This window comes from Pterocles gutturalis, unplaced genomic scaffold (assembly GCF_000699245.1).
Source record: "Pterocles gutturalis isolate BGI_N339 unplaced genomic scaffold, ASM69924v1 scaffold2493, whole genome shotgun sequence".
NCBI lineage: Eukaryota > Metazoa > Chordata > Aves > Pterocliformes > Pteroclidae > Pterocles > Pterocles gutturalis.
Window position 1 is genome coordinate 1 of NW_010117712.1, and position 10,652 is coordinate 10,652.

Sequence of the window (10,652 nt, forward strand, 5' to 3'; positions counted from 1 at the left end):
TGGTGATGTACAGTATTTAGTATGCCATGGGTTTTGGTTTTGTTTTCTTTTTCCCTCTAGTTGGTTATCCTAAAGAAGAAAGATTTGCTGGGAGACCAACAGAGAGAACCAGTGGGCTGTATGATTTGCTGAAATCAAAATGTTCAATGGGCTTTCATGCAGGATGGGAGCAACCTCATTGGTTCTACAAACCTGGAGATGAGACTGGATACAAGTAAATAAAAATTACCACCCCCACCTCTACCCGTCCCCCCCATAAATAGTCATGACAGTAAGGGCCAGCTGAGTTAATTTTAATAGAAAGCATACATTTATCATTCATTTTGGCAAAAGGTATCTGTTAGGTAGATCTTCCATTATTGTTTTTTTCTAGAGTTTAGAATCCATTTAGTTCTAATAATACAGATATTTCTAAACACACATCAAGGTATCCTGTAACTCTTCTAGGCATGGGGTATCAGGGAACAGCCTAGGTCAAGGAAAAGATTAGAGAACAATTTGTTCATTAAAAAACTTGTATTTTTCTCCCTTTTTTATTATTAGATCGGCAGCACAGTATAATGTTTTCATGAGAAAGCTGTTTCCTCTCTGTATAATTCTTGGGAAAGGAGAAGCCCAATCCTCCTTTCTTTTCTTTTTCTGTGCCTGCCTACCTAGTTACCTGCTTACATCAGGGAACATCCAGCAAGTGTTTTCCACAGGAATACTGGAGTCCCACTCTAAATGCGACTCATAAAGCAATAAAGAGACACACTCTGCTGTTCAGAAATAAAGCCTTTGACACCTTAAACTCAAATAAATGATTCAGCAACAAAGTATGCTGTAAATTTACACACGACAGACTACTACTTCTAACATTTGAACAGTTCACAGTTTATTGTACAAAATGGTTGATAAAATATCAACACATATCTTTCTTTATTGTTAAAGAATTTCAATAATTATGCTATGTTAGACCAAAGAAAATATTGGGTAAGCTACCTACAATTAGGAAAGTCTCTTCTGAATGATTATTAAACTGAAGACTACGTTTTGCTGAAAAGAGCACAAAATTTCCAAATTGTGTTTTATGTGTGTAAATACTCTGTTTCAGACCCAGTTTTCGGCGCACAAATTGGTTTGACCCTGTGGGTCGTGAGTATAAACAGGTTATGGAAAAAGTCGGTGTGATTGACCTGTCACCATTTGGCAAGTTTAAAGTAAAAGGCAGAGATTCTGTTAAGCTGCTGGATCATCTATTTGCAAATGTTGTTCCAAAGGTAAATGGGACAGTGATAACTGTTTAATGTAGGAATTATACAGACAAGATCTGTTTCAGAAATGGAAAATGAAGCATAATTTTATTACCATATCTTTCAGATACCAAACGCTCAGATCCTTCGGAGAAATTACTGCATCAGATATATTTAATTGATTTAAGAGCAGAGATAGTGAAGTTTATACTAGAGTAGCCTCACATACCTTTTGGCACAATTCATTGAATCATAGAGTGGTTGAGGTTGGAAGGGACGTCTGAAATTCACCTTGTCCAATCCCCTGATCAAGCAGGTCACCTGGATCTCATTGCCCAGGACTGTGTCCACATGGCTTTTAAATATCTGCAAGGATGGAAACTCCACCAGCTCTCTGGGTAACCTGTTCCTGTGCTCAGCCACCTTTACAGTAAAAAAGTGTTTCCTTGAAACAAAGAACCTTCTGTGTTTCAAATCTTTGTTTAAAGAAGTCCAAGTGAATCTCACTTGAAATTCTTTTACAGTAGTACTAGAATAGCTTGGCAGCTGCCTGCCTGGAACTGCACTGTACAGTGGCAGCTTCAGGCAGCAGAGTAGAGCAGTGGAAGGTGCTCTTGCCTGCCTCATAGCTGGATGTTGTATTCTTCCTGGATGCCCAAGGGAACACTTTTGTTGGGTTTTTTTAAAATGTGACCCATGCTTTTTTTCCACTCCCCTCATACAGACTCTGTTTTACAGCTGGGTGCCTGAACCAGGCAAGGTTGCAAATATTCAGGATATTCAGCTTTCAGCTCACACCTGACCTTGCTCCACAAGTGTGGCTGTTCACAGATCCACAAAATATGATCCTGTTTTCAAAAATGGCACACTGTGACAGGTTTCTTGTTCTTAGTCCTCAGTTTATGGTAGAGCTCCATGAGTCCCTTTATCTTCCCACTTTGTCAACCACTCTCACCTAGTGTTTTTAATTTCAGAGATACACCTCCAGCAAGCAGATTGGTCCTTTCTGAAAAGCTGCAGCCATGGGGTTTGCTCATTTCAGCACAGAATTTTATTAAGTTTTTGCTGTAGGTGATGGTTTTAGCTGCTTCAGACGCCAGAGGGAGGAAGCACAGGGAAACAGTAGGTACACCAAGATTATAGTTATGAAAGCAGATAACTTCTTCTCAGAGGCCAGAGCCAACTGAATGGGAAGGCTGTACACAAGAGTGGCATCTCATAGTTTTAGGAGAAAGAAAAACCTGAATTGCCATGTAGTTGTATCTTTTTACTGTATTAATTTAGTGATAGCAATATAGATTAAAAATTTGTCATCCTTCTAGCTTGGGTTAGAGGTGGGATAGCTTGTCAGTGGGCATGAATAACACTTGCTGAATATATTTATGTGGTGGGGAGAAAGCAAGATTAAACAGGAAACTGTGAGAACAAAGCAAGTGCTTTCTATGGAGTTTAATCAGTGTTGCTAAGGGGAAAAGGAATGATAGATGGCAAAATAGAATAAACAGTTTATGAGTCCACTTAAAAATCCAGCATTCACAACAGCTGATTATTTAAGCTCTCTGATTTTTAGTACTATTCATGCTTGCCTGCATCATAAAATAGTTCAGTGAATTTACTGGAGATACACTTGTATCACAACCAGGTTGAGTGTGACTGCCATCAGATCCTGAAAATTCAACTATGTGCCTGTAATATGCCAGTAACTACATTAATGTAATATGACCTTCCAAAGAACATTAATATCTGCAATATTTTTCCTTTCTTCATTTATTATCTGGAATCTGGACACGGTTCTTATGAAAGCAAAATGAAATAAGAGAAATTAAATTCTGCCTCTGGAACCAGACCCACACAACAGCTGTTGCACATTAATTTTTCTGTTTGTATGTATGATATCTGTATGAACATGTATACATTTTATGGTCACAGCTGAGTAACTGTTATTTGAAATTTTGCATCTAGAGAGCAAAATTCTACACAGAACCTGATGAAAATGTACAGAAATATAGATTCATAGTCAGCAGCTACATCAAACATAAAAACATACATAAATCAGGGCCAGCTCAGTATTTCTTTCTTTAAAGTAGGGGGCAAAGTAATGTTGTCCTTTTGGGATCTGAAAGCCTTATTCCCATGACTGAAAAAGAATATTTATGTCAATAACACATAGAATTTTTATTCTCATTATCAGACAACAGACAAAAATTGACTGAATTTACATTGATAATTCATTCTTAAATCAAATGTAGCTTAAGAATACCTTGTGTAACACACACAATTAACAAATATTTATAAAGATTGTGATTTATTTAATTTCAAAAACTTATATTTTTTCTGTGAAGAAAAATGTGAAATTTCTACTGTAAGGCTTAAGCTTGGACAATTGTATATCTGTCTGCTCCTATTATGGCATAGCAGAACAAACATGAAACATTGTTCTTTCAGGTAAAGACATATTTCCATATATTTCATAGTGTTTAAGAATTCAAAGGTTTTATTTTGCATTCTTAATAATTGCAAATTTTACTCTGTAGGTGGGTTCCACAAATATAAGCCATATGTTAACACCGAGAGGAAAAGTTTATGCCGAGCTAACAGTCTCTCAACTCTGTCCTGGAGAATTCATGCTTGTAACTGGCTCGGGATCAGAACTCCATGATCTCAGGTTAGTTTATTTTTGATACAGTAAGTACACAGTGCTATGCAGTCATATTAATATAGAAATATTTTTTACGAAGTGCCAAATTATTAATTATTACTCAAAAAACCTTTTGCTAGATTCAAGAGAATCCTACTTATTTAATGTTTTTGGTTTCTTAGAAACTTGGATGAGTTGAATCCTGAAGTTTAAGCAGTTGCATATTGGATTATTGTTGGTGTAAAAAGAAGGAGAATTTACAGATAGTTATGTAATACAGTTTAATGGAAGTAGTTTTTGTTTTCTTGTTGAACCTGTTTGTGTTTGGCAGTGTATCATGGAACACAGCACAGTTGTTCCTTTCTAGTGTTTTCTCTTACGCAAAAAAGAAAATTGGCTTCAAATTATGCATGACCCCACAGACACCGACCTGGCCAATGCAGATGTGTAGTGCAGTTCTTCCTGATACTTTGGTAATGTCTTCTAGTTTGTGCTTTAGGGCCACAAAGCAGAACAGAAAGAAAGGAGGTAGAAGGAGTCAGTTGCAGGATGGCTTAATTAAAATACTTCTTATAGATGAGCATTGGAAGTGACATTTCTAGTGCTATAAGTGGCACTAGAAGTTTTCTTACTGGAGATTGCTGACAAATCAGTTATTCAAAATTAATCAACAAATAAAAGACTGAAATTTGCTATCCCAGTGCATGGTGAATAGTGTACTGTTTTGTGATAGTCACATAGGAATCAGTAGGAGCATTGATACATTCAAGAACCAAATGGCAGAAACAGGCCTAATGCATTTACTTCTAGAGGATTTTAGCAGTCCTGTTTGGTACTCCCCTGTGCCTGAGATCTTTTAACACTGCTTATCAAAGTAGTACTTTGTAAGATCTTTAAATATACTCCTTTCTTTTATTTTGTGAGCTTCCTGAAAGACAATACCCATCTGATGGTTTCAATTAAATCAAAAGTCAAAACTGAACTTCCTGCCAATACTTTCAATACTGTAGTTAGGAAGGAATGAGCCTGGTTGTACCTTTCTGTTGACAGAAGAAGTTATTTTGAGATTTCTTATGTTAATTCTGTTTATTTGTTGCTCTTGTTGTATTTTTTTATTAACACATTCTGGATCCAGAGGCAAATATGTGTTCAGTTCTATGAAATCACTTCTTTCTCTTATCTTGAAAATACTGTTCCACCCATTTGCATTGTCTTCTTTCCTGCCTGTATCCCCGATGCCCGTGTTCTTGTACCAATATTTCACCAGAAAACACTGTTTAACATCAATGACGGATTTGAGTATCTAGTGTAACCCATACTTCCATTGGTTTTAAGATGGTGTGGGACAGGGAGCTGCTGGGATGATGAATACTAACAAAAAATTATTCCTTTTTATTCAGGTATTTTTAATAAAAAAATTAACATTGCTGTTGTATTTTACATGCAGATGGATAGAAGAGGAAGTAACAAGAGGTGGATATAAAGTTGGAATAGAAAACATGACAGATGAGATGGGAGTACTTGGTGTAGCAGGTCCATATGCTCGACAGATCCTCCAAAAGTTGACAAGTGAGGATCTGAGTGACGGTTCATTTAAGTTTCTCCAGTCTAGACATTTGAAACTTTCTGATATTGATGTTACTGCCATTAGGATATCATACACAGGTAAGCAATAGAGAAAACAAACTCTTAAGGCGAGAGGCAATAAATAAAGTAATAAGTGTAACTAAAATTATGTTGAAAAATAAATTTCATCATGTACTCATAAGCAAAAGGTTGATCACATTTATATATAAGTGTGTGAGGAAATGCAATACATTGATTTTCAAGTGTGATCTGGTCAGGGTCTGTGCTGAGTTTTCCAAGACCTTTTTCTCTAGAATACCCTACACTGTAAATATTTATTTTACAGAACAAAAGGCCAGTTCTGATAACCTTTGTGGTATTTGTTGTAAAGCCCAAGTCAAGAATTGTTTTTGGATTACCATATACTAATGTTTGTCAAGTGCAATGCTGAGTATTTGTTTTTCTCAATTACTTTATATTTTTATTTATTTTTATGTCTGTTTCTACTGCAATAGACTTCATGACCATTCTGAAGCAGCTGAAGTCCTTCTCTTTCTGTTGTACTAAATATGACACAATATACTCGATTTATGCTTATTTATACTCAGTTACCTTTGCTGTTCAATTGCCATATTATCATCTGTTTAAAATGCCCTTAAGCTTCATCTCTCATTGTGACTTTGCTACATGACCTTTTCTTATCAGTTATTCTGATTCCCCCACCCAGCCCCTGCCCCTGATTTAATTTAACAGTTTAAATTAGAATAATAGTACCACTGCTTGAGATATGGGGTATAAATAATCTAGTGGTTCTTGCAGAGAATTAGACTTGATATGTGATAGCAGAATTGACCCTAGAACGTGAATTAACTCTTACAGCATTGATCCCCACTTTTTACCAAGAACAGGAGTGTATGTTAGGATTGTTTCATTGTTGAGCTGATGAAACCATTGATCTTGTTTGTATAACAGGTGAACTGGGCTGGGAGCTCTATCATAGAAAAGAAGATTCTGTAGCTCTTTACAATGCAGTCATGGAAGCTGGCCAAAAAGAAGGAATTGACAACTTTGGAACATATGCTCTGAATGCTTTAAGGCTGGAAAAGAGTTTCAGAGCCTGGGGAGCAGAGGTCAGGAAATATAACTTCTTTATTATTCTTTTTGTTTATTTTCTGTATTTCATTATAACTATACAGCTTTTAGTCAGACCTAGCTCAGATAGTATTTGTTCCACTTTCTCAATTAAGCACGAAAAGAAAATTTACCTTGAGAAGGAAAAGCTGCTATAATTCTGAAGTGTCTTTTCTAAATAAAAAGAAGTTGTATACTCCATTGCACTGCTGGCAAAGAGACACTTATTTTGATTCACTGGTGTTTTCCCCTCTTGCATATAACAGAATTATGAGGGTTTTGCTGAGCTCTACTGTTTTGAAATCAAATGTTTGGCTCGTAGATTCTGAAAATGTTTTATTTCTGTAATAAGTATGTCATGAGAGGCCAATTATTCTTGCTTCATAATGTATATGAAACTCTCTCATTTCCTATTAGCTTGTTTCTGCTGAATTTGCTCACTCACAATACAGAACTACTCAGGAGGCCTAGAGAATTTGTGGAAAATCAGTATAATTTCCACTTACTTGAAATTTTTCCTAATTCCTTTGGAAAGGAAAGACCTCAGGAAGGTGAAATGGTGGGCATTTAGGGATCCTTTTCGTTTGCCCAGTGAGAATTATTTTCATTCTTGTTGCAAATGCTGCCTAACAAACCATTCCCCCTATACCTAATGGGAAGGTGATAAATAAAATTGGCTTTGTGTTTTATTTTCCTCTCCAGCTAAGGCATTCTGCTGTGTTGCAATTAATGTGCATACCTCAGTTATTCGGTCTTCTGCAGGTTCTATTCTGCTTTGATGAAAAGTCTTGTTTCTTATAAAATGTGTATTTCCTTTCATATTGAAACTTAGATTAATGATTTACATATCTATACTTATATTAGGCATAATAGTAGATATGCTGTTGAAATCACATATAGGAAGCATATAGTGTATTTAAGTGGAAGTTGCATATATGCAACGTGAAAGACATAGGAGTAAATAGAGGGCTGCATGGAATAACTAAATAAATAACCCTCAGCCCAAAAGCTGATAGTCCATCATGGACTGATGGTGAATTTTTTTTTTTTTTTTAACAGATGAACTGTGACACTAATCCATTGGAAGCTGGACTGGAATACTTTGTAAAGCTAGACAAGGTATGTCTTATTTTTTTTTTTTTTCCTCAAAGTGTTCTGTTATACCCAGTGTTATTCCTATAAATGTTTGAAAAGAAAAACGTAATTCTCTGTAAAAATAAAATAGGTTTAGAAAATGAACAGAGCAACTTTTTTTTCCACTGTGTATAAGAAAAACTACTTTATTAAGTACGATTTGTTTAAAAAAAGCCCATTTCATACTTTTCCATGTTTCTTGCTAACAAAATTATGCCTTGCATTAGGGATTTGCAAATACTCATTGTTGTCTACATGAAAAATAACTCTGTGATTTATTTTCATAGAGAACTTTGAGTCATGTGTTTTTGTAAACATATAGTGTCTATATACAAGCTGGACAAGCCTATTCATATTGTGAAAACATTTTACCTGCTTTTTCTTGTTAAAGGAGTTGTCTGTAGAATCATTTTCCCTGGCTACCACTCTGGCACAGCAATTACTGAAAAAAAAATAGATTTTTCAGAAGAATTCCTGACTGACAACTTGGGTATCAATCAAATATAAGTTAAATTAATATTTTGGTTAAAAAAAACAAAATAACAATTGTTCATAGAATTTCAAAAAATGTCCTCTGCTCATGACTTGTTCCTGCCTGATTTGAAATTTAAAGAAACGGAGCAGTTCAATTTAAAGATGCAGTAAAAATGAAAATATGTTATTCTATATAATTTCTATATTTTATACCCGTTTTCATATATTCATATAAGACCTCAGCATTCCTTAGAGGCAACCGTGACTGAAGACAAGCAAAATACGCTGTTATCATTTGCTCCTATTGTTCATGATACTTTCCACAAAAAAAGGGCAAAGGGATACAAATTACAGGCAATAAATACTTAAATCTGTTTGACATCTTGGTCTCTAAGGTTACTGACAGGGATTGTTCCTTTAAGCATGCGCCCCCAACTGGGGAAAAATGCTGATTTCTGTGTAAATTAAAATCAAAATGCCCTGTTCAGTTAATTGCTAGAGTGCTTCTTACCATGCAGCTGAAATAGCTCACAAAATGGGCAAAAAGAATTCAGCATAAGTGAATTTTGAGTGGTATGTCGTGGAAAATGTAAACAGTTTATGAACAGATTAAAGTGAATGAAAAACCAAATGCCAGTGAAGGTAATACAATCAAAAAGTATTTTAATTACCATGAGAGGGCAGCCAAATATCCAGGGAAAAAATGTGAAGAGATGTAAATTCCTAATAAAATCCTGATATTTCTCAGTGCTTACAAAGTTTACTGTATGCGTCATCTTCAGGTACATATGGACTGGTAATGTTTTTGTGATGAGTGACATGAGAAACTCTTAAAAGCTTAAGTTGACAATTTTTTTTCCCCCACATCCATTAAATTACAGCATGACAGTGAGTAAACCTGTTTCCTCAGGATTTCTGTGTCAACTTTCATTTTTTCAGTAAGGCTGAAGAGATGGTATTGTTCTAGATGGTTTCCTCTAGACTCTGATTGATACTCCTTTTTTCTCTTAGTTGCTTCCTTGCACAGATGAGTAGGATCGGCTATGATTAAACCAAACTGGAAGAACAGTAACAGAATAAATTTCTAATTTAGAGTATACATTGTCTTCATAACTTCACAGGAAAATCTGTCTGGTTTAGGGGTGGGATTTTTTTTAATACCTGTTGTCTTTCTTTTGGTTGTTCAATTGGTCTTACATTTAGTAAGTTAGATAAGTTGCTAGATAGCCTAATTTACTAACACTCTCATCTCATGAATAAGCACTGTGCTACCAAATATGCAATGGACTCCTTATGGTCTTTGCGGCATGAAATTCATAAAAGATTAAAGAATAAAAAGTTGCAATTATTTTTTCTCCACATCCCAGAATATTGTTTTAGTTCTGCTGCACATTCGAACTTTCTCAGGCATCTTCTTCTTTCTATACTGTCAAAGATACAGTATATCATAGAATCATTGAATGGTTTGAGTTTGAAGGAACCTTAAAGAACATGTAGTTCCAACCCCCCTGCCATGGGCAGGGACACCTTCCACTAGACCAGGTTGCTCAAAGCCTCATCCAACCTGGCCTTGAACACCTCCAGGGATGGGGCATCCACAGCTTCTCTGGGCAACCTGTTCCAGTGTCTCACCACCCTCACAGTGAAAAATTTCATCCTAATATGTAATCTAAATCTGTCCTCTTTCAGCTTATACCATTACCCCTTGTCCTTTTACTACACTCCCTGATAAAGAGTGTTTCCCTGTCTCTCCTGTAGGCCCCCTTTAGGTACTGGAAGGCTGCTATTAAGTCTCCTCAGAGCCTTCTTTTCTCCAGGCTGAACAACCCCAGTTCTCTCAGCCTGTCCTCATATGGGAGGTGCTCCAGCCCTCTGACCATTTTTGTAGCCCCCCTCTGGACTTGCTCCAACAGGTCCATGCCCTTCCTGTGCTGAGGACTCCAGACCTGGATGCAGTACTCCAGGTGGGTTCTCATGAGACCAGAGTACAGGGGGAGAATCGCCTCTCGCCACCTGCTGGCCACACTTCTTTTCATGCAGCCCAGGATGCGGGTGGCTTTCACCACAACTGTTGAGTGCAACCATCCAGCCAATGCCTTATCCATCAAGTGGTCCATCCGTCAAATCCATGTCTCTCCTATTTAGAGACAAGGATGCACAAGTCCAGGTAGATGATGTCAGTTGCGCTTCCCTTATCCACCAATGCTGTGCCCTCATTGTAGAAGGCCACCAAGGCACGATTTCTCTTAGTGAAGCCATGCTGGCTGTCACAAATCACCTCCTTATTTTCCATGTGCCTTACCGTAGTTTCCAGGAATATCTCCATGATTTTGCCAGGCACAGAGGTGAGACTGCCCAGGCTGTAGTTCCTTGTGTCTTCCTTTTTTCCCTTTTTAAAAATGGGGGTAATGTTTCCCCTTTTCCAGTCTGCGGGAACTTCACCAGAGTGCCACAACTTCTCGAATATGATGGATAGT

The 10,652-nt window shown here is 36.7% G+C and overlaps 1 protein-coding gene across 1 annotated transcript; it reads left to right on the forward strand.

Moving 5' to 3' along the window:
• Nucleotides 1-60: 60 nt before the first annotated feature.
• Nucleotides 61-7,686, forward strand: LOC104463507 (dimethylglycine dehydrogenase, mitochondrial-like; the record flags this gene model as incomplete). The annotated part of the gene is made up of 6 exons (XM_010075876.1): nucleotides 61-214; nucleotides 1,094-1,259; nucleotides 3,767-3,897; nucleotides 5,318-5,535; nucleotides 6,409-6,566; nucleotides 7,627-7,686. Coding segments are annotated over 6 exons (887 nt in total), but the record flags the coding sequence as incomplete, so codon positions are not given.
• Nucleotides 7,687-10,652: the final 2,966 nt, after the last annotated feature.